Source organism: Trachemys scripta, chromosome 2 (assembly GCF_013100865.1).
Source record: "Trachemys scripta elegans isolate TJP31775 chromosome 2, CAS_Tse_1.0, whole genome shotgun sequence".
Lineage (NCBI taxonomy): Eukaryota > Metazoa > Chordata > Testudines > Emydidae > Trachemys > Trachemys scripta.
The window spans coordinates 17,238,982-17,263,660 of NC_048299.1; the positions used below are offsets into that span (position 1 = coordinate 17,238,982).

Consider the following 24,679-nt stretch of genomic DNA (forward strand, 5'->3'; position numbering starts at 1 on the left):
CATATTCCCTCTTAGTCATCTCTTTTCCAAGTTGAAAAGTCCCAGTCTTATTAATCTCTCCTCATATGGAAGCTGTTCCATACGCCTCATCATTTTTGTTGCCTTTTCCAATTTCAATATATCTTTTTTGAGATGGGGCGACCATCTGCACGCAGTATTCAAGGTGTGGGTGTATTGTGGATTTATATAGAGGCAACATGATATTTTCTGTCTTATTATCTATCCCTTTCCTAATGATTCCAAACATTCTGTTACCTTTTTTGACTGCCGCTGCACATTGAGTAGATGTTTTCAGAGAACCATCCACAATGACTCCAAGATCCTTTTCTTGAGTGGTAACAGCTCATTTAAACCCCAGTATATCAGAAAGCTAAACTCTCGCGATTATTTGGGGACATTCTATGCCCTGTGTTACACAGGTCAGACTAGATGATCACAATGGTCCCTTCCAGCCTTGGAATCTATGAATCTTTCACTTTAGAACTTGAGTCTCTCTGTCATTTCTGTGATAGATCTGGCAGCATATCAGGGGTTGGTGTTTTTGGTCACTTTTCAAACGGGGGGAGTCCACACAGTCCTATTGATGAATACTAGAGACTAAAGAGAGCGTTTTGTGTCAATGCCAGGGACTGGAAGGCTGCGTGAGCGGAAAACAATGTTTTCCAAATAATTAAACTTCACAATTAGGATAGCTCAGTGGTTTGAGCATTGGCCTGCTAAACCCAGGGTTGTAAGTTCAATCCTTGAGAGGGCCACTTGGGGATCTGGGGCAAAATCAGTACTTGGTCCTGCTAGTGAAGGCAGAGGGCTGGACTCGATGACCTTTCAAGGTCCCTTCCAGTTCTAAAAGATGGGATATCTCCATTAATTATTTATTTATTATTTGGCGGGCATACACAGTGACCCAGCTGTTCTCATTTCCCTTTGATTATGGCTTTTAAAACCCTTAGGCCTGCCACTCGCATCCAGGCATTTCCTAAATACAGGCTGTTCATTTTGCTCTGTGCCTCATTGGGATGGCCTCTCTATAGCACTGCTGCCACTTGGCTGTGAGGTCCTCAGAGCAGGACCTTTGTTGTTTAAAACTGGCTGGCTCTATAAAGCACACTCTACACCAAGGACACTATTTATGAATACTTATGGCATTTTCCAAAATCAACATGGTGTCCTTTCGTTTGGTGTTTATGTTTCAGGTTCTTTAGAATGTGTGTGTTTGAGAAGGGGTCTGGGGCATTACCTGGTTGTCAGAAGTGCAGCTCTGCCTCCCCCTCACTTTGCATAGCTGTTTAAGGGAAGAGCTGCCTGGAAGAGCTGGATAATGCCTTTTAGGAGGTTGGGTTTTGTACACAAGATTCATGGGACTGGATGGAACCCTAGCACAGTGGGGTCCCAGTCTATGACGAGGGCTCTGAGACAATATGGTAATACTGTTGATGATAATCTGGGAAGTTCCCGTCTTTGCTTTCCTATAATACATTCACCCTTCCTTGGGGAATGCATTTTTTTAAAGGTTTCAGAGTAGCAGCCGTGTTAGTCTGTATCTGCAAAAAGAACAGGAGTACTTGTGGCACCTTAGAGACTAACAAATTTATTAGAGCATAAGATTTCGTGGACTACAGCCCAATTACTGCAGAATAATGCTTGATTCTGATATCATGCCAATGTAAATCAGGGTTATGTCTGCCAAAGTTAGTGGTACTACATGAGTATAAGTGAGATCAACATATACCAGTGGTATAGAAATACCACAGACAGACTGAGTCAGGCACTACCTATATAATATGTATTACTTTGACAATTTTGTACGCGCAGTAGGGCACATAAAATTGTGGAGTTGGTGTTATTCTGGGATTACACCAAAGTAACTGAGAGCAAAATCTAAGTGAGCACATCGAGAATATGACACTGTGGTCTTTGGAAACAATCAGCACAATAAGTCTCACTGAAGGCCTGTCTTAACAATGCATTTTCCCTAACCAGGGCGGGCTCTAACTTTTTTGCCACCCCAAGCAAAAAAAAAAAAGGCAAAAAAAAACCCCACGCCAGACCGAACCAAAAACACCCCCCTGAGTGCCACCCCGTCTAACCAAAAACAACCTCCCCGAGCGCTGCCCCACTGAACCAAAAACAACCCCCCCAAGCGCCGCCCCACCGAACCAAAAGCAACCCCCCCAAGCGCCGCCCTGCCGAACCAAAAACACACCCCCCAGCGCCACCCCGCCGAACCAAAAACAACAAAAACCCCCGAGCGCCGTCTCACAGAACCAAAAACAACCCCCCCAGCGCCGCCCCGCCAAACCAAAAACATCCCCCCCCAGCGCCGCCCCGCCAAACCAAAAACAACCCCCACCCAGCGCTGCCCCACCGAACGAAAAAAAAACCCAACAACAACAAAAAACCCCAATCGCTGCCCCGCCGAACCAAAAAAAAAATACCCCCAAGCGCCGCCCTGCCAAAACAAAACAAATAAACAAACAAAAAAAAACCCCAAGCGCCGTCCCGCCACCCCTAGATTGGCCGCCCCTTACAAGGTGCCGCCCCAAGCACATGCTTGGTCGGCTGGTGCCTGGAGCCAGCCCTGTCCCTAAAACAGCCTACTTTAAGACTGTAAAATGGTAATCTAGTTGGATGTGTGGTGGGTGATTTGAGATGATCTAATAATTGATTTTTAAAAAGATGGCACCTGTCAAAGAAGCATTTGTACTGGTTTGCTATTTCAATGAAGACCCCTGGGGTTTCCCTTATCTCCGAAGGCTTTGTTTTCTCTCTTTGCAGATCCTCTTCCCTTTCTCTGATCTCTCTTCCTCTTATCTTCTTTTGATGGTTCTTACTGACAAATTCTTTGAGTTTTCACTCCTAATATAAGATGTGGCCTTTCTTAGGCTTTAATTTCCTTTTGTTTAAACTTTCTTTTTATTAACAATTTTAATAAAACAATACAGTGTTTTCAGTGCACCATCTGCAATATACTCTATAAATAAAATTCTGATTTTCCTTGATCAGCAGTTCCTCTTACTGGGTTTAATACATTAGCAATCAAAGTAACAACAGAAGAAAAGGAAAGTCCCTTAGACAGAGAACATTTTGCATAATTTCTTCTGGGAAAATTAATATATGCTGAGATTAATTGATCTATTGACAGCAAAGAAGTGTGTGGAGAGAGAGAATCAAAGTATTTACTTTCTGTCTATATTATCACCTGTGGTCATGGCTTTCTTGGTCCGTGTTTTGATTTCTTACTGAAAGAGAGAGAACATGAGCTTTGGAGCATGAACAGAATAATCATGTGAAAGATACGGATTTCTTGGGAGGTGAGGAGGCGATAAATAAAAAACTCCTGCAACCCATTTCACCCTCCTTAGAGGTTGGGCTTCTCACCTTTTGAGATGCAAAAGGCTTCTGCTTGCGTAGTTGCAGTAAAAAACATAACCTTGACTGCTGAGCCATTTCCAGGGACGACTGGTGTGAATTGGCGTAGTTCCATTGAAGTTAATGGTGGTGTACCAGTTTATACCACCTGAAGATCTGGCCCATACAGCTTAATAGAGTTCATCACGGCATACTCCAAATTCAAATCTTTAGAAACTTTCTTGTCTGCCACAGATGTGAGTCTATACTTTAGTTATTACAACTGAGAGAAAATCTGGGCTTCTTTATTCTCCACAACCTTCCCTGCTGGGCATGCTGATAACAGTCATAGAAATTAAGGCTAGAAAAGATCTTGGGGGCAACTGTGCATTGATTTGCACTATCCTGCAGACAGGGCCGGCTCCAAGCACCAGGCACCCAAGCACATGCTTGGGGCGGCACCTCGTAAGGGGCGGCGGGGTGAGCGTGGGGTGGCATGGCATTCCGCGGGGGTGGGGGAGCGCTCCGGCGGTGTGGCGCTCAGTGGGGGGGCGGCGCGGGCGCAGCGCTGGGGGGTGTTCTAGCGGCGGGCTCCTGTGGTGCGGCGCTCGGCGGCGGGGGGGGCGGCGAGGGGCTTGGGGAGGGGGGGTTCCGGCAGCGCTCGGCGGGGGGCGGGGGCGGGCTCCGGCGGCATGGCACTTGGCGGGGGGGGGGCGCGGGGGTCGGCGCTCGGGGGGGGGTTCCGGCGGGGGGGGCGGTGCTCGGGGGGGCGGTTCGGGGGGTGGCACTTTTTTTTGCTGCTTGGGGCAGCAAAAAAGTTAGAGCCGGCCCTGCCTGCAGAAAGGCTTTGTAAATACCTGCAGGAGAGCTGCATTCTCCACGCAGTGCAATGCTCCGCTCCACATGCACTGGGACAAATTGAAATGTGGGTATAGAGTGAGGGTGACCATGGTTGGACCTCCTTCCATGTGATCCTGCTGCCCTGAAAGCTGATGTATATGGGCCTCTTCCTGTATAACTAGTCACTCCAGCTCCGTTGCAGGAGTTATGGAAGATAAGCCGCAGAGGCAGAGTGGCTGCTTAGGGGAATATCTTCCCCACCCATCACCTGCATCAGCTGACGCTAGGATGTTTAGCCCCCTAGGATGTTAAGCTGTCTGCAGATAATATGGAGACCTGTAAGTACTCTCAGCACAGCAGGGGCCCAGGATGTTGGCTCTTTCAAAATACAACAAACATTATGAACTGATGTTAGTGTTTAGAGCTGGTCAAAAACGGTGAACACAACTGCATGAAAAATGAAAATAATTCCAAAATGTTGACATTTTCCAGGGTTCAAAACTGATCTGTGTTTTTTTTTAAATTATTATTATTATTGGCCCAGGGGGGTGGGAGGGAGAGAAAGAGGATTGGATTGATTGATCGATTGATTGACTGATTGATTAGAATGTTTAGGTTTTTTTTCTATGTATTTTTCTGTTTATCTTTTTTCACTTTTTGGTTTTTCCTTCTATTGCCTGTTTTGATTTTTTCCATTTTTTTTTCCAATTCATTTTTTTTAAAATGACTAGGATGGAGGGAACTGGGGGATGGGGAGAATAAAAAAAGAAAAAAACGAAATATAAAAATGATAACTGGAAAGATAGAGAAAAATGTTGCCAACAATGCTTTTTATGGCAGCGCTAAGGGTGGAGTGATGGATAGGCACTTAACCCATGTGCTGCAGACAGTGCTAGCCAGCACCTAGAGTGAAATGATGATGATCACATTCTGCATGGATGGACAAAGGACAGGAGCTTTCTCCTTCCAGTGCACTCATGCAAGAAAAGAAATAATTTATCCCACAATTTCAGCTCTTGCTTAGGCCAACCTATTCCCTGACAAGATATCAGGACAGGCAGGTCTTAGTGTCACATCATGTCATTGCAGAATTGGGATGGTAGCTGCAACCCACAATCATACAGAAAAAGGTGCCCTTTTCATTCCCATCCTCAGCAAAGAAACTGATCATGGATGCAGTAGGGCCAGGGTGGGGAGCTCATTCAGATCACCTATAAATTCCAGGAACTTGGTCTCTGAACAACATGAAACAGTTTATGAAAGTCTTGGCGCTCAGGGCCATCAGGCCTGTATGGCATTCCTACCTGTCCTCGAAACCCCAATGATACAAGTCTTCACAGACAACATGAGAGCCGGGCACTACATAAACAAACAGAGGGTGCCTACTCCTTGCCACTCTGCTTGTAAGCCGTCAAATTCGAGATCTGGTGCCAGCAGAACAGGGTATCCCTGATGACTGTCATCTCCCAGGAATTAGCAACAGCCTAGCAGACACCCTGAGGAGGTAATCCATAACTAATCCTGAATGGTCCTTGCACAGCTCCATCATAGGAGCAATAATCCATCTTTGGGAATCTCTTATAATAGACTTGTTCGCCAACAAGGAAAACAGCAATTGTCAGAACTTTTGCTTCAGAGGGGGCCAGAGAGCTCAAGACCAGTGGAACAGATGTTCCACCTCCTGCAGTGGAACAGATGTTCTGTGCCTTTCCACCAGTTCCCCTGATTGCCAGGATGATTTCCAAGATCAACAGAGACAAAGCCGTGATCATTCTCATAGCTCCATACTGGTTGAGGCAGTTTGGGCTGACTGACCTCTCATAGATGGCTATTCAGTGTCTGTTCCAGCTTCCAGACCACCACGGCCAGATGCTCCAGCCAGACCCAAAGTGACTGTACCTGATTGATGGCCTGCCCATTGGCTGGCTGAGTATGATGGACAGGGGCTGCTCCCTGCAGCGCCAGAAATCCTGATACAGAGCAGGAAAACATCTACCAGGAAAATGTATTCTAAATGGAAGAGATTCTTGATATGAGCAGCCCAGCACAGTTAGTACCTTATACAAACCCCAGCATCAAAGACCCTGGACTATATATTGCTCTTAAAGCAGGCCAGCCTTTTGTTCAGCTTGAGTAAGGTGCATCTGGTGGCAATTTTGGATTGCCATCTGCCTGTGCAGTCATATATGATCTTTTCTTACCCAACATTATCAAAAGTTTCTCACACTGGGAACTACCCCTGCCTGAGACTTCAATATGGTCCTTCTGAGGCTCATGGACCCTCCATTTGAACATGTTTTAGACAGCTCAATGCATTACATTACTCTGAAGACTGTTTTCCTGGTGGCTGTCATTTCAGCCAGAAGAGTGAGCAAGCTTCGGGCACTTATGGCCAAACCTCTCTATATGATGTTCCATAGGGACAGGGTGGTGCTGAGAGCTCACCTGAAGTTCATTCCTGAGGGGGTCTCAAAATTTAATCTAAGCCAGTCAACTTGTCTGTCTTCTTTCAAAAGCCACATTCGGCACCATGAGAAAAGAAATTACACACATTAGATGTATCCAGGACTTATTATGTTGACAGGCTAAGTCATTCTATTTCTAGCCATAGGACAGGATGTTCTAAATATTAAGCTGTCTCATTACATAGAAAGCTGGCTGATGCACCTCTCCCCCCAAACATCCAGGCTCATTTCACTAGAGCAAAAGCAGTATCCTCTGTCTGGTTCAGGAATGTGCCAGTATTGGAAAGTTGCAAGGCAGCAATATGGAGTAACCTACTGACTTTTGTCAAGCACTGTGCCTTGAACTTAGGCATCAGGTCAGATGCCACACGCCATATTCAGGAGAGCAATACTGAAATCACTGTTTCATTGATATGCTGAAACTCTTCATTCCCACCATCCTGAGGGGATACTGCTTGCCATTCACCTACAGTGGGTTCCACACTGACACACACGTGAAGAAAGATTTCTTGCCTGACAGTAACTGTGGTTCTTCCAGATGATGTAGTCAATGTGGATCCCATTACTCACCTTCCATCCATGCTTTTCAGTGACTTTAGATACCATGGGCTTCAAACTGTGAGAGATTTGAGAGAGGGTCGCAGGAGCCCTGCCCTTTATGCTCACAGATGGGCGCATGAGAAGGCAGAGAGTGCGTGCACAGCCCCAATGGACACTGCCAGACAAAGACGCTGATCCCATGTTGCTGTACAGTGGGGTCAATGTTTACAACATCTTGAAGATGCACAGTTGCTGTAGGGTTAGTAACCGTTCCTTATGTTCATGAGCTGATTATGAATACGAAGAATAAAGAGGCCCCTGCTCTCTGATACTTACTCACTTTGTATTCATAAATATGTTCTCTGGTTTGCTAAAGCTAATTGCTCTTTCTAATAATGGCAAGATCCTGGCTTTGTTTCAAGGCAAAGGTTCATGCAATTAAATCTCAGCAGCAGAGGCCTACAAAATGGGCACTAAAACCTCACTTGGCATGTGACCTTCAGCTGAACTGCTTCATTAAGCCTGAGAGCTTGGAGAAAATGTTTGCTGAATAAAGTCATTCCTAATTAATGTGAAAATGTCAAAGATTTGTCTGCCATCCTTTTTACCCCTTTCCTTCTAATGCTTAATTATGTCTCTAATGAGCGGCTAACATAAAAAGCCAAGAGCCGTATTTTTATAGGACAATAGGACAATACAATGAAAATATTCCAACAACATTTTGCCAAGTAGATCTGTGCTGCTGTTCGTAATATTTCACATTTCTTACTTACCCTCCCAAGCTTTTACTGGGAAGATCTTGGGTTGTCATTAAGTTATAATTATTATTAGTAGAAGTAGTAATTATTTACATTGGCTGCCATCAAAACCTTTCCAATGCTGCCTTGTATAACTGGACAGCAACCACAACCTCAGTGTTTGCAATGTTCCCTATATTTAGGGAAACATTATTCTTAAACATAAAGGAATATTGCCAATACTGACCTAATGTATCTAGCTACCTCAGGCAACCTAAAAAGTTGTAAGAATAACTGCTGTATATAGCTTTGTATAGCGTTATTAATTTTGTTGTGCTAAAATTGTACATGTTGCTTTAAGATATCAAACAAGAAATAATGTCCCTGTCCCTTAGATGTTCCAGTCTGACAAATGATTTAAAAGAAGGTGAACAGAATGGGCCCAAACCTACTCATGGACTTGGGCAAACTCTCACTGAACTCAAGGGAGTGAGATTTGGCTCTTGATGAAAATAGCCTGAGAATGTTTGGGTAAAATGAATAACAGTTATCTAACCCAAGGCTGCATGATTATCATCTGTTCAAAAAAGGTTCTCTTGATATATTTGCCAAATTATGTAGTGGGATTTTGTTATTATTTCTTGTTTTATTTGAGCTTTTAGGGACTAGGATGAGACAACCAAACCCTTTCAATACTATATACATGAAAAAATATTTTAAAAGTTATAAAGACAGTTTACGCATAGTAATTACTATAGGTAACATGCCTAAATTCTTTCCCTATGGAACAATAAACAGCATTCTGTGTCCATCTCTCTCTTACCTAGCTTGTGTGGAATAAATCCTTGATCACTCTATACACCCCGTGTGTGAGCAGGTGCCTGGATGGGCCACACAGAGAATGCCGCACCCAGGGCACACTGCAAGAAATAGAATAGGGGAGACAATCCCCAAAACTGGTGGTTTATTTATAATTAGATTTACCAAGCCAGTAACAAAAGAATAGTACCACACTGGTTAACAAGAAGCCAAACACAGTTTCCTGTAGGCAACTCAGCCCTTGACTCCCATCTAGACAACCAAGTCTAATATAATGAGAGGTTACTGAAAACCCTATTCACTATACTTAAAGTTCTGCCAATCCCAAAGGATCAGACACTCACCCCAGGTCAATATGAGTCTGAGATCTTACCCAATAACCATAGTGATGCCAATCCTTTCGTAACTAAAAGCTAAAGGTTTGATAATATAAAAAAGAAAGAAAAGAAGAGAGTTATCAAATAGTTAAAGGATCATATACATTCAAGTGTTTTTCAGTGTTCATAGTTCAGTATCATAGCAGTGATATTATAGCTGCTGTGGGTGAGCACTGGCGTGCTAAACACAGGGTTGTAAATTCAATCCTTGAGGGGGCCATTTAGGGATCTGAGGCAAAATCAGTACTTGGTCCTGCTAGTGAAGGCAGGAGGCTGGACTTGATGACCTTTCGGGGTCCCTTACAGTTCTATGAGATAGGTATATCACCATATATTCTCTCTGGAATCATCCCAAAAGGTTTGTATCAAAATGCAGTTTAGATGTAGAGTTTTTTCATGGGTAATCCAGGTAACTACCTGGTGACCTCGGTCCTATGCTTTAAACCAGGGGTCTCAAACAAGCAGCCCACAGGGCTATTTCCTGAGGCCCGCTCCCGCCCCCTCCGGCCTACCTCCAGGCCAGGGGTGGGCAAACTACACCCACGGGATTGCCCCCTCGAGCCCTGTGCCAGCTGGCATCATGTCCCTGAGGCCGGGGGGGAGGCAGAAGCAGAGGGCTCTGTCCGTGTGTTGCCCTGGCTTCCAGGCATGCCCCCCCTGCAGCTCCCATTGGCCGGAAACAGGGAACCGCGACCAATGGGAGTTTCGAGGGAGGTACCTGAAGGAGCGGCAAGCAGCATGCGGAGCCCTGCGTCCCCCTCCTCCAGGGGCCGCAGGGACATGGTTCCAGCTACTTCCCCAAGCAGGGCCGGGGCTAGCAGCCGGCCCTGGCCCCGGTGTGTGCTGCTGCCACCCCGGAGCCCGAAGCCCTCCTGCACCCCACCCCCCAACTCCCTGCCCTGAACCCCCTGCCACATACCACACCCCTCCTGCACCCCAACCCCCTGCCCTGAGCCCCCTGCTGCATCCCATACCCCTTCTGCACCCTGAGCCCCCTGCCTGCACCCCAATCCTCTGCTGCACCTCAACTCCCTGCCATGAGCCCCTGCCACACCCCTCATGCACCCTCTGGGGGCAGGGAGGGGACGGAGTTGGGATGGGGACTTCGGGGAAGAGGTTGGAATGGGGGCAGGGAAGGGGTGGGAAGAGGGGGGGCCTCATGGAAGGGGTGGAGTGGGGGCAGGGCCGGGGGCAGTGGGGGGGGTGTGTCAGTGATATGGCCCTCGGGCCAATGAACTAGCCCTCATGTGGCCCTCGTGGTCATTTGAGTTTGAGACCTCTGCTTTAGACCTTCCCTGTTAAAATTTAAGCAGGCCTGAGATGAAAGGATCAGGCCCAAGGTTTCACTTTTGTAGCTGAAGTGGGCTGTTAAGTGTTTGGAGCACAGCATATGACTGAGGATTCTTCTTTGTTGAGCACACACTGTCTCATCACTTTGAACTTAACATCCTATTTACTATGCATACACAGTTATACTATCTCACATCTTTTATTTTAAGATTAACTGACCCATCCACATTCATGATGTAAGGAAATTAAGACATGGCAGGGAATTAGCATCCACAAGCTAATCTGGTTACATTGTTAAACTTCTAACAAGATATAGGTAAACACTGACAAATGGATTATACACGGATGGACTGGTCTGTCAGTGTCACACTGTGGAAAGCCCAAAAAACACTTAAAAGTTGTGTGTGTCTGTGTGTAGTGACAATAATGCAGATCTGGCATATGGGGACTCTGTAAACCCATCCCTATGCACAACAGAAGGAGGTCATATTCTGGTCAGACCAGAGGATCTCTATGGTGTGGTATGGTGCACAGATCCAGTGGACCAAAACCTTGTATGACCAAAGCTCTGAATGCTTTCACTCTTCTTCATAACTTCTAGTTTCCAACACTCTCTCTAATCCTGTCTGCAAAGAGGCTTTCAGCTTTTAGATGCATACAAAGGCTGAAGAAATCACTCTTTAAGTCCCAAACTTCTCTATTTATTGGCATTTGGAAGACACTAACTTGACTTCCTAAAGTTCCAGTTTTGTGAAAGGTAATAATCTATTTTCTGTAAGAGGTTTAATGTCATAGGAGTGATCCTGACTAAAGCACAGCAGAAGGGATTGCATATGCTGTACAGATTACTGTACGGGACTATGGGTTTCGTTCTTTTGATGTGAGACTAAGAATCACAGATTCTGTAGAGCTAAAGCTCCTAGAGGATTCAGCCCTAAAAGGCACAGCTATGTAGGCAGGCAAGCCCTGTCTACTACTACAGGTTCTTGGAATTCATATTAGGTAAGCATTAGAGGTGGTTCTGGGCCTGGCATGTTGCAAGACACTGTCTTTCTGATTACCATCTTGATTTCCCATCAAACACACACACGCACTTGAATTATGACATAATTTTTCTGGCTCATGTCTGAACAACCAGTAGATACAGTATTACTGCATTATATAGATGCCACCTGAAAGTCTGGAGTCTCAGCATACAGTACTGTGAAGCATTAATCCCTGACTCCAGCAGTTTATAAAATACTGGTTTGAAAAAATTGACAGAAATGAAGTGGTAATAAAATGCAAGATAGTAATCAGAATGACATGCTTTTAAAGGCCAGTAGCTTACGATGTGCCAGTGTTACCTGCCCTCTTCAGACCAGCAAACTTTTTCAAACCTGGGAGCAGTAATTAGAAAGATAAAAATTTCAGTCCTTGACATGTGCTTATATCTATGTTTCAGTGCTATAGCAATTTAAAACTAGCAATACCTCCTTAAAGAGAATAAAATCTCAATCGCTGAAGCATTTTCAGTAGGCCAAAACAGCTATGAAATATCATCCTTTTTGTTGCCAGCAATGAGATATACTTAGATATGACATTCTGTACAGTATGTACTTAATATGTACATTCACATATCTGTGTACAGTATACCTAACACAGCGACAGCAGTGCCTTTTATGGTGTCATGGGTATATGTGTCTGATAATATAAGCAACCTGATGTTTCTTGGGCAGTATTTATGCCTAGTAACCTATATGTTGAGAATAATGTTTATCAGTTGTGTTCATTAGTGATATTACAATTTAATGAGCATTTTTTACTGATTTTCCTGTTACATCCTCCATGTGCTGTGATTAGACTAGGATCTTCAGCTCTATGCTATTTGGTTTATTGGTAACTAGCATTTTATGTCTAATAGGTGCTTTTTTCTTTTTACATTAGAGGAGATCTTGAAGACTCATATAGCACATTGGTGGTCTCCTGATGGAACCAGGTTAGCATATGCAACAATAAATGACTCCAGAGTCCCTACAATGGAAATTCCAGTCTACACTGGCAGCCTTTACCCTACTGTTAAAACATATCATTATCCAAAGGTAAGGGAAAATATAAACAAACACTGAACGGTTTTTGAATTTTTCATGGTTTTGTTTCTAGCTGACTCCGATATGGTAATATGTAATCAAACATATTCATAAGCAGTGCAATTAACAGAGAAAAGATCATTCATTCCCCATTGAACTGTTAAACCGTGGTCTTCATTATTCTTTTGCTCCCTTTGTAAAAGTACATTTTTCTGACACTAGTAGTAGTCATTCAAAAATGTAAAGAGAAAAAGTAAAGGCTAAACCCTTTCTCCCTCTTGTACCTGGAAAAAATCTGTTGGGTTTTGATGCAAGATGGGGCGTGACTACATCTGAGAAGTTGCAAACAAAATTATTATATTTGTTGGTTTTGTGCCTTAAATCAGAAGGGCAATCGGGAAACTTTAGTACTTAGACCTCCTTGTAAAATTCAAGATGGAATAATAGTCAGGACAGATAGTCAGGCTTCTGAGACACACTGCACCTTGGCTTTAGGGAGAGAAAATGAATTAGGGATGAAAAAGGCCGATCCTGCATTGCTTTACAGAGCCCTACAGAAGATTGTCACTGCAGGTGAGCAGCATCTGGTGCAAATCTCAAGCCAGTGTGGAAGATTATTATTACTTTCTGCTGCCGTATAGTATGTTGTTGTACTGTACTGCACAGCTGCTTCCTCTAGACATCTCACTTTGTGTGGTGGTCCCCTCAGATCTCACATGCTAAGCCAGGTTTAACCCAGCCACTCCTGAAGATAGGAGACATCAAGAGAATACAGAGATGCTGCAGGAAGTGGTGCTGATGATTCGGTAGGAGGTGCACTTTCATGTAAGCCAGTGTTTAACTAATGTCCAACATGGGGCTTAAGGACACCCTGCCATTTTCAGATAAGGCATCAAATTGAGATCCTGACCCTTGTTACTAAAAATACCATCACATTTTTCACAAACGTGGTAGATGTTATTGTCAATGTTCTAGCCAAATTTTAATGTGGGCAGTTACTTCCTACCATCCTAAGTTCCTCATACTTCAATGCCTGCTCTAAACTGCTGTATGCTTTTTCTGTGCACTGTTAAACAGTTTCTGCATTCCAGCCCAGAGGTGGTTGCACTTCATAAGATATTTTTGTGTATATTATAATTACAAAGCATTTTAGGATCTGTTCAGATAAAAGGTTATAGCTATAAATGTAAGGTGTTATTTACTGTAAGATATATAGTAATGTACTCTCATTTTTAATTTCCAGGCTGGAATGGAAAATCCAAGCATTTCTTTACATGTCATTGGTTTGAATGGCCCTACCCATGATCTGGAAATGACTCCCCCTGATGATCAAAGAATGAGGTATGTTGCTTAGTATTAAAGTGGTAGCCGTGTTAGTCTGTATCAGCAAAAACAACGAGGAGTCCTTGTGGCACCTTAGAGACTAACAAATGTATTTGGGCATAAGCTTTCATGGGCTAGAACCCACTTCATCCGATGCATGGAGTGGAAAATACAGTAGCAGGTATAAATACACATCACATGAAAAGATGGGAGTTGCCTTACCAAGTGGGAGGTCAGTCTAACGAGACAATTCAATTAACAGTAGGATACCAAAAGAGGAAAAAATCACTTTTGTAGTGGTAATGAGAGTGGCCCATTTCAAACAGTTGACAAGAAGGTGTGAGTAAAAGTAGGGGGAAGCAAAACTTTTTGCTGTTTCTGCGTAGGCTTGAGTTTTTAGAAAGTAAGTTCCCAATTCAACAAACTAGTTAAAGATGTGCTTATCATTAAGCATGTACTTAAGTCTATTACTATTCAGCAAAGCACTTAAAAACCTTACTGGGATTTAAGCATATTTAGTGGCCAAAAAATTATGTTAACACACAGTTAAGGTTGCTTGGTGATATGTCATCCCCTTGCAGAACATGAGCAAAACACCAACTTCTGAAAAACAGGAAATGCACAGTTAAGGTTGCCTACGTAACCTAACTCTGCCCTCTTTCAGAAGTGCCCCAGAATGCCCCGTTAACACACATACCTTTACTCTGCCCACTCTACAGTTGCTGAAATGTACAAGCTGTTCATCTTTTACAGCCCATCGACTCCCACCCACAGGATTCCATCCAGTACCATTAAAGGGGGAAAATGGTTATTAAATCTTTATGTTGCCCAGGTGTATAAAGGTTTGGACTAGAACTGTCACTGGTGGGGTGCTCACTAGGGGCAATGATGTTGGCACAGTCCCTTGACTTACCCAGGCAAGTATAAAATGGTTGCATAGAAACCCTCTCATGGGTTTTTCCTTTTCTGGGGACATACACACTGTAATCACAGCACATCTATGCAAGTGAAGAAGCGTACGTTCTCTTAACACCATTCACCGTTTGGGTCCCTCAAAGACTTAGTGGGTGCCATGTTCTACCATGTGTAAAAATGACCAATTGAGACCATTTTTTAACCTGCGTCACAGCAATACAATCGTTTACTCTCTAGCGCGGTGCAAAAAAAATCCACCCAGAAACGTTTTGAAAAATAGTTCTTCTTTTTGGGGCCTATGTTTCTGGAACTCCTGGCTCAGCTAACATCACATTTGGGTCACTAACCCTACCTTGCACTCCCAAGAGGCATAGCAAATTTCACGATAATCTGTGTCGGCATGTGGATTTCAGGGCATTTTAAAGTGTCTTCCTTTCCATAGGAAGGATAGAGGCACAACACAGGCATCTGCAGCATAGGAGGCTGTGAAAGGTGTGAACTGTCTTATTCATCTCAATGTGATGTTTTCAGTTGAATGAGAACACCCCTTGGAGATTAATACAACCTGAAACAATAGCTCTGAGGCTCATGAACTGCTCCAGTCATCTGAGTAGGTTTTCCCTTCCCCCTCCTGAGTGCTTTAGAGCCGCCCTGTGGTATGAATGAAATATGCCTGTTCTCGGCTCCTCACTCAAAGAGCAGAATTTCCCCAGATCCTGGCTCATATGGGTGCACGGAGGGAGCCTCAGACCTTCTCAGAAGGGCAACCCCTTCCCCTCACAGAATTCAGCTCATGTAATGGAGAGTGGGGGTCCAACCCCTGTAGATGGGCAATGGGACTCCCAGACACTGGCATACACATGGGGGGCAGTCAGAGGGGCTTAGAGACCCCCAGAGGGGCAAGAGCCCCCCAGATCTGGGCATACATACAGTAGATAGAGCAATGTGGGTCTGACAGGTGCCCCCGCACCTATTCTGCCGCAGTCCTCCTGACACTTACACCACATCCCCTTCCCAGTGTCTCACCCCTCCACTGCCCCCAACTCCCATGCCTCCCTCACCTGAGCCCCAAATATCTCTGCCCTTCTTACTCCTGGGGAAATTCTGCGCCACTGTGTGCATGCAGAATTCATGTCCCCTGCAGATTTCTTTGCTTCCATGGAGAAAAATGACTTCTGATGGGGAAGCGAAGGGAATCCACATAAGCAGTCACGCACCCCTCCCCATCAGCATGGGCACATCATTTCAGGCACCCAGAGCAGCTGGTGGAGAGGTAAATCACCACGAGGGTGGGAGGCTGGGGGTTGGGGCTGGAGATGCCCTGGTCTGTGGCTTGTACCCTGCACCGGGCTCAGCGGCTAGTCCCAGCTGTGCTGGGGGAGGATGGGACTTCTTCTTCCCCTGCAAGGAGTGGCCAGGGCTGGGGCTGGGTCAAACCCACCCCCAGAAACCTCCCCCGGCTGGAAGAAGCTCTGTACTCCCACCCCCACTTATTACCCCCATCGCTCCTCAGCTGCAGGGGGAGGGGTCACTGTACTGGGAGCAGCTGCCCTGTACACCCAACCCCCCTGTATCCAGACCCTCCCATGCCCCTCCCCAAACCTCACCTCCCTTATGTGGACCACCCCGATGAGCCCCCACACACACACACAGACCCCTATGCCGCCAAGCCCCACTGTCCTAGCATCCACACTCCACTGAGCCCCCCACACCCAGACTCTCCCTAGTGAGCCCCAATCATCTTCACCTGGATCCTCCTGCAGTGTCCCATTGCCCCTTCACCCAGAACCTCCCAATGAGCCCCTGTGCATCCAGATCCCCCCTGCATCCAGATCCCCCACCGAGCCACCTGCATCCAGATTGCCCCACACAGAACCCTCTCACCCCACACCTGGATTGCCCCATACTAAGCCCCTCCACACTTCAATCCTGCTAGGCTGAGCCTGCCTGCCCACCCCGGTGCACCTGGGGCAGAGGAGCAGGGCCCTGGGGTGTTTCTGAGGCAGGCCCGGCCCTTGCACTGTGTCAGGGTTGGGTGCAGCCTCACCACTGAGTCCGTGTCCCAGTGGGGTGCTGCAGGGTGATCTCCCATCTCCATGCTCCCCACTGCCATGCTGAAGCCTCCCCATTTATTTATAGACAAAATTTGCAGAATTTTGCAGAATTTTAAAATATCGTGTGCAGAATTTATATATTTTGGAGCAGAGTGCTCTCAGAGTACTTTCTGTATCAAAGACCTCATTTATCCCCCTCCCCTTACTGCATCACTGAACACCACTCCCAATTTCCCCACTCCTCCACCCCACTAATGCCCATTCTCCCACCCAGGAAACATTCACATGTCTAATTTTGTCCCCAGACACTTTCATTACATTCCCTCCCCTCCCCCCCAATAAAATTGCCACCCTTGGCTCACTAATTGTAGCCACCTCTAGGCACTCGATCCAAAACGCCTTTTGTCTTATGTGGGTGCTTGTGATTAACTTATCCTTAATTATATTAATTGAAGGGTAAATTCATAGCCATCAATCTCAACAAGGTCGGTGACTCATCCAGTCATCAGTCCCTCTCAGTTTTACAGTAAAAGGCTGTTGAAGGAAACTGGGATTTTGTTTTGTTTTTGGGGGCAGGGAGGAAAGGAGCTGTAGCTCGGGAACCCCTCAGACAAATGACCCTAAATTTAAAACACTGACCCTACCCTGCACTCCCATCAGGCACAACAAATTTGAAATCAATCTGAGTCACCATTCGAATTCTAAAGCACTTATAAAAGTCGAGCTTTAAAACCCATAAAGTGGTGGGAATGGAAACCCTCTAGCTGTTTCTCTGAACTGGCACATACACACTGTAAAGAACATTCGTTTTCTTAAATACTGGTCTCAGTTTGGGTCCCCAGATATTTAGTGAGTGCCATGCACTTCTTTGGGTAAAACTCAACAAATGGAAACCAGTTTGACTCAAATCACTTCAATAGTTTGCTCTCTAGCTCTGCACAAAGAAAACCCACTGAGAAACATTTTAAAGATTGCAATCTTTTCAGGGCCTATGTCTCCAGAACCCCTGGCTCAAATGACCCCAAGCTTGGGTCACTAACCTTACCCTGTACACTCTTGAGGCACACCAGATTTCAAAGCAATCTGACTAATCATGTCAATTTCAGAGGACGTAGTACAAAGATTGACTTTTAAATAGAAGACATGATGCAATCTTAACTATGGTGACACTGCCACACCACAATAACTCTTAAGTGCTTAGCTGAACTGGGGCCTATGGGTTGTGGTTTCTTGGACACTTGAAAACAAATCATTATAAGGCTATAAAGAACTGTTGGCATAAGCATTGATTATCATAATCAGTCTGCCTTCAGGGGAGAAGAGTTCTAATCTGCTGGTTTAGCTCAAGTTTGATGCAGTCACCACCTGGAGGCCAAATTCTGATTTCATTGATGCTGATGTAAATCAGGAGTTAGTCCATTGACTTCAATGGATTTATACCAGTATAACTGAGATCAGAATCTGGTTCCATGCCTACACTGCCACCCACTAATGGTCCCTCTCCAAATATTAACAGAGCACTTTGTATGAATGTCAAATACAATTGTGTAAAGATATCTTCCTCCAGGATACTCATTTGTGTATGGTCATCAGATAGATATACTGGTACCTCTGGGATAGTTTAAATTAGATGTTGGGCCTCCAAACAAAACCACACCAGCCAGTAGGCACTGCCCAAAGCAGATGAAACTTGCCTGTTTGCGGGGGGAGGGGCGTGTAGTGGGTTAATCTTCATTGTGCATGAGAAATATAAAGAGCCAGATTCTGATACCATTACACAGGTGGAGTAGTACTGTACTGCACTCCACACATGGTCCCAAACCAATAGAACTATCAGTGGAGTAAGATGTCCTTCAATTTTGTTTTATTATAGTCTATTTGATTCTATATTTTATTCTAATCTAATACAGGCTTTTAAACTGTGCTCATCACTGTAGTATCTGAGCACCTCCTAGACTCATAGACTTTAAGGTCAGAAGGGACCATTATGATCATCTAGTCTGACCTCCTGCACAATGCAGGCCACAGAATCTCACCCACCCACTCCTGTAACAAACCCCTAACCTATGTCTGAGTTATTGAAGTCCTCAAATCTGGTACTCCTTCAGTGTAAGGGGTATCAGAATCTTCTCCATGGTGTTTTTCGCATTGTCATTCTAAAGTGTTACATTACATCTCCATTTACACTACCAAGACAGAAGTGTCACCAGTGAATACACTCAAAAACATGTAGAACAGGACTTGTCTTGTAAAAAACAATTTCAAATTTGCATATACCAAGCGATGGTTCAGTCTAATGTGTTACCTTAAGACCACTGTTACTGTCATTTTTCTGTTGGACTGCTGATTGGGAAATAGCATTGTCTGTATGCAAAGAGGTGCAAGCTAAAAGTCTTTAACATAGTTGTATTGTTTTAACAGCTTGAGACAGTTTATAGAACTGCAGTATCTTAGTACTAATGAATATGTGTAGTGTGGGATTAATCATGGATTAAAATAATTTATTTGATATAATTGATATTATACAATGATGCAAAATATACCATAATTAATGACTCTATGTATTTCATCAAAAACATAACATTTCCAGATCATAGTACAAGTGGTGCTGCTAGACTCAGGGGTACATTTTCATTATGTATATATTTTTCTGAAATGAGGGGCTTAGTGTGATTGCATTTCATTGGACCAGACAGTGGGGATCTCCTGTAGAATTAGGGCTTGCCTACACTTGAAACATTGCATCACTGCAGCTGTAGTGCTTCAGCGTAGACATTACCTATGCTGACAGGAGGGGTTCTCCTATCAGCGTAGGTAATCCATCTCCCTGAGAGGTGATACGTAGGTCGACGGGGGAATTCTTCTGTTGACCTAGCGGTGTCAACACCGGAGGTAAGGTTGGCTTAACTATGATACTCAGGGATGTGGATTTTTCACACCCCTGAGCAATGTATCTGGGTCAACTCAATGGTATAGTGTAGACCAGGTCTTAGGGCTTGGCTACACTTGCGAGTGACAGTGCAATAAAGGAGCCCCGGGCGCACTAGCTCACTCCCCGTCCACGCTGCCAAGTCACGTAGAGCGTTCTGATTCCACAGCTACAGCGCTGCTGGTACTCCACCTCGGCGAGAGGAATAACGTTTGCTGCGCCTTGGCTACAACGCCCGAGCGTAAGTGTGAACGAGGAGTTGCATTACTGCACTCTGATCGGCCTCCGGAAACGTCCCATAATCCCCTTAAGTCAAGCGGCCACTTTTGTCATTGTTTTGAACTCCTATAGGAATGCGGAAATGCCCTTTCAAAGCTCCATTTCTGACAGCCGGCATGCAAGCCATTACTGTGGAATGTTGTGTGAGAGAGAGAGAGGCGGGGGGGAGAGAGGGGGTCTGCTGCTGTCTGAACTTACAAGACGGCATGCTGACATGCTCTCAGCCCCCCAAAAACTCACTCTCTCTCCCCCCACAGACACACAACACACTCCCTGTCACACTCCACCTTACCCCTCCCATGTTAAAAGCACGTTGCAGTCACTTGCATGCTGGGATAGTGCCCATAATGCACTACTCCGCAAGTGCTGCAAATGTGGCCATGCCAGTGCGCTTGAAGCTGTCAGTGTGGACAGATTGCAGCACTTTCCCTACTGCGCTCTACAAAGGCTGGTTTAACTCAAAGCGCTCTACATCTGCAAGTGTAGCCATGCCCAAAGTCACTGAAAAGAGTTTCAGGGAGGAAGGGAGTTTTCTCACAAGGATCTACAAATAGAGAAGTAGGTATAAATAACCCTAACATACACGCAATCGATTCACTTAGATATATGCAGTCAGTGGCACTTCCTGGTGTGCGGGGGGATCTTCTTAGTGTGGGGTTCTCCTCAAGGCAACTGGAAGAGCTAGTAGTAAAAATGCAAATTATTTTCCACAGGAATTTTGAGAAATTTTCTTTTTTTCCCCCTGAAGTTTCCACCCCCTCAAAATTATTTATTTTTTACAACTAAAAACCAAAATGGATCAAAGAAAAGGTTTAGTTTCCAAATACGGTTTTTGTTCAAAAATTTCAGGTTTTGGTAAAAAAAAAATGGCTTTCAAAACTTGAAGACTGAATATTTTTACCAAAAACAGAACGTTACCAAAAAAATGGGCCTAGAAAATTTTGGTGTCGGTTTTTTGTTGAAAAGCCAGAAAATTTGGACCAAAATAAAAATATTTTGTTGCTGCAAAGCAAGCTCATCACAAAAAAAATATTTGGATGAAAAACTTTAAACCATCTGTAGCACATAGCCTGATCCATCGGCTGGTTATCCTGGGAGCAGGGCAATGGTCCCATCTCCTATCTACCCCATAAGTGTACCTCAGTGGTGTATTACAAGAGCAGAAATTTGAGTGCGGAAACTGATTGCATCAGGCCCTTGCACAGGTCATCAACAAATACGCTACTAAGAAAGGAGCCCAGTAACTAGGATCTGAGATAGGAACTGACTGCACATGCTTTGAGATCACAAAATGGAAGGTTGTATGTCATTTGGCCAAGCAACATTTCACCGTTTTTTGTGATGGCTGATATCCCTGTTATTATGTGCATGCACAATTTGGATTTTTGATTCCTAGCTGCAAACCATACATGTAGTTATGGGAATGTAAATGTCTCATGATGAAACAGTGAGATGATCTGTGCTATGAGAAGCGATGTGATCCTCTTCAAAGGGCTACAAATATCTCCTGAAAGAGTTCTAAGCCTTTCAGGAGAATTTCCTGTGAGAACAAATGAAATTCATTATTATTGGTGTTTATTACTATTCCATCTGTATTACAATAAAGAATCGGGGGCCCATTGTGCTGGGTGCTGTGCAGACAACAATAAAAAGATGATCCCTCCCCTTGTGAGCTCACAATCTAGGATTGTGATAGGATGGACTAGGTGGATAAACGGACAAATGTCAGGTGGGGGACTCAATAATGCAAGTGGAGAAATGAGGAATCCTGAACACTAAACAGGAGTTTCAGTTTGCCACTTGCCTAGTTGTTAAGTAAGAAGAAATATGATCAAGTGCTTAGCATGGGACTTTGAAGACCCAGGGCCAATTCAATGCTCAACTACAAACTTCCTGTGTGACCTTGAGCAAGTCACTTAGTCTCCTTGTATCTCAGTCCCCCACCTGTAAAATGGGGATAATAGCATTTCCCTACCTCACAGGGAGTTGCTCAGATACTATGGAAATGGAGACCACATAAGTACTTAGATAGATTGCCAGCTGGTCGTGTTCTGTAGGCAATGTGGCAGGGGTAAGTGATAAGGAGGGAATTTGAGGTTCCACTACCATCTTTATTTTTTTGCAAGGGAGACAATATTGGACCTGAACTAATATTTGTAGTTTCTAAGATAAGAGCTGTAGATGTTACATCCCAGCCAGCTTGTGTGACATCAAAATTTAACATAGAATCACAGAATGTCAGGGTTGGAAGGGACCTCAGGAGGTCATCTAGTCCAACCCCCTGCTCAAAGCAGGACCAATCCCCAACTAAATCATCCCAGCCAGGGCTTTGTCAAGCCTGGCCTTAAAAACCTCTATGGAAGGAGATTCCACCACCTCCCTAGGTAACCCATTCCAGTGCTTCACCACCCTCCTACTGAAAAAGTTTTCCTAATATCCAACCTAAACCTCCCCCACTGCAACTTGTGACCATTACTCCTTGTTCTGTCATCTGCTACTTCTGAGAACAGTCTAGATCTATTCTCTTTGGAACCCCCTTTCAGGTAGTTGAAAGCAACTATCAAATCCCTCCTCATTCTTCTCTTCTGCAGACTAAACAATCCCAGTTCCCTCAGCCTCTCCTCATAAATCATGTGCTCCAGCCCCCTAATCATTTTTGTTGCCCTCTGCTGGACTCTTTCCAATTTTTCCACATCCTTCTTGTAGTGTGGGGCCCAAAACTGGACACAGTACTCCAGATGAGGCCTCACAAATGCTGAATAGAGGGGAATGATCACATCCCTCAATCTGCTGGCAATGCTCCTACTTATAAAGCCCAAAATGCCTTTAGCCTTCTTGGCAAAAAGGGCACACTGTCGACGCATATCCAGCTTCTCATCCACTGTAACCCCTAGGTCCTTTTCTGCAGAACTGCTGCCTAGCCACTTGGTCCCTAGTATGTAGCAGTGCATCGGATTCTTCCTTCCTAAGTGCAGGACTCTGCACTTGTCCTTGTTGAACCTCATCAGATTTCTTTTGCCCCAATCCTCTAATTTGTCTAGGTCCCTCTGTATCCTATACCTATCCTCCAGCGTATCTACCACTCCTCCTAGTTTAGTGTCATCTGCAAACTTGCTGAGGGTGCAATCCACGCCATCCTCCAGATCATTATTGAAGATATTGAACAAAACCGGCCCCAGGACTGACCCTTGAGGCACTCCACTTGATACCGGCTGCCAACTAGACATGGAGCCATTGATCAGTACCCGTTGAGCCCATGATCTAGCCAGCTTTCTATGCACCTTATAGTCCATTCATCCAGCCCATACTTCTTTAACTTGCTGGCAAGAATACTGTGGGAGACCGTATCAAAACCTTTGCTAAAGTCAAAGAATAACACGTCCACTGCTTTCCCCTCATCCACAGAGCCAGTTATCTCATCATAGAAGGCACTTAGGTTAGTCAGCCATGACTTGCCCTTGGTGAATCCATGCTGACTGTTCCTGATCACTTTCCTCTCCTCTAAGTGCTTCAAAATTGATTCCTTGAGGACCTGCTCCATGATTTTTCCAGGGACTGAGGTGAGGCTGACTGGCCTGCAGTTCCCCGGATCCTCCTCCTTCCCTTTTTTGAAGATGGGCACTAGATTATTTACTTCAGATTCTCAACAGGAGTTACGGAAAAATGCTCCAACCAACAATTTGTCCTAAATGAATAGTTACTTTTTTTATATTTTTATTTATGTGTTTATTTGTTGCCAAATCTGCTGCTGACTGTTATTTTTTTAACACAATTTATTTTTGCATGACCATTTTCCCCCTGCCTAGGGAATGTGCTACTGCTGATATTGAGTAAAATCACAATTTATTTCAGCCACTGAATTTCCAGGACACTATTACCTTGCCCAAAGGTGCCCTGTCTTCCAGCATTGTGCATGCAGCTGAACTCATTTGTTTTTTCCCCAGCCAAATTCATGCTCTAAATATTGCTGAAAGCTACAAAATTAATTTCCAGCTTGTTATTTTGCTAGACAAACAGATCTTTGTTGTTTTCGCCCTTTCTCTGCACTTTGTATGGGAATCGTTGCCAGAATACAGAGTACTCTCTAGTGACTCAGCACATTAATCCCAATGAGAGCAACAACTCCTTATACATATTTTATAGCAAACAAATGAACTAATAAAAATTTTATAGAGTGCACACTACGAAAAGTCATTGTATTATAATTTAAGGGTGCTTTTGGCCCGCACACTCCTCCACTATATTATTGTGTCAAGTATCAGAGGGGTAGCCGTGTTAGTCTGAATCTGTAAAAAGCAACAGAGGGTCCTGTGGCACCTTTAAGACTAACAGAAGTATTGGGAGCATAAGCTTTCGTGGGTAAGAACCTCACTTCTTCAGATGCAAGAAGAAACTCACTTCTTGCATCTGAAGAAGTGAGGTTCTTAACCACGAAAGCTTATGCTCCCAATACTTCTGTTAGTCTTAAAGGTGCCACAGGACCCTCTGTGTCACTATATTATTATATCTCTACATTTGTCAGTTCAGCAAGAGTCTCCCCCTTTAGATTAATCCCTCTGTGACTGAAGATGGAGAGTTGTGATTGCTGCCACTAACTGGCTAAGAATTTGCACCTCCTATTATGGGTATTTATTTACACATCTCGTCCATTCCACCCCAGCCTGCTTGTTTGTATCATCCAGCTGTGGCACCTT

The 24,679-nt window shown here is 44.5% G+C and overlaps 1 protein-coding gene across 5 annotated transcripts in view; it reads left to right on the forward strand.

Annotated features, from left to right (window-relative positions):
- DPP6 (dipeptidyl peptidase like 6) overlaps positions 1 to 24,679 on the forward strand; it is a 784,761-nt gene that overhangs the window by 690,376 nt on the left and 69,706 nt on the right. For all 5 annotated transcript variants that reach the window (XM_034759984.1, XM_034759986.1, XM_034759987.1 and 2 more), the window contains 2 exons: positions 12,343 to 12,497; positions 13,729 to 13,826. In XM_034759984.1, the coding sequence (XP_034615875.1) occupies positions 12,343 to 12,497; positions 13,729 to 13,826 (253 nt within the window). The remainder of the gene's footprint in view (positions 1 to 12,342; positions 12,498 to 13,728; positions 13,827 to 24,679) is intronic.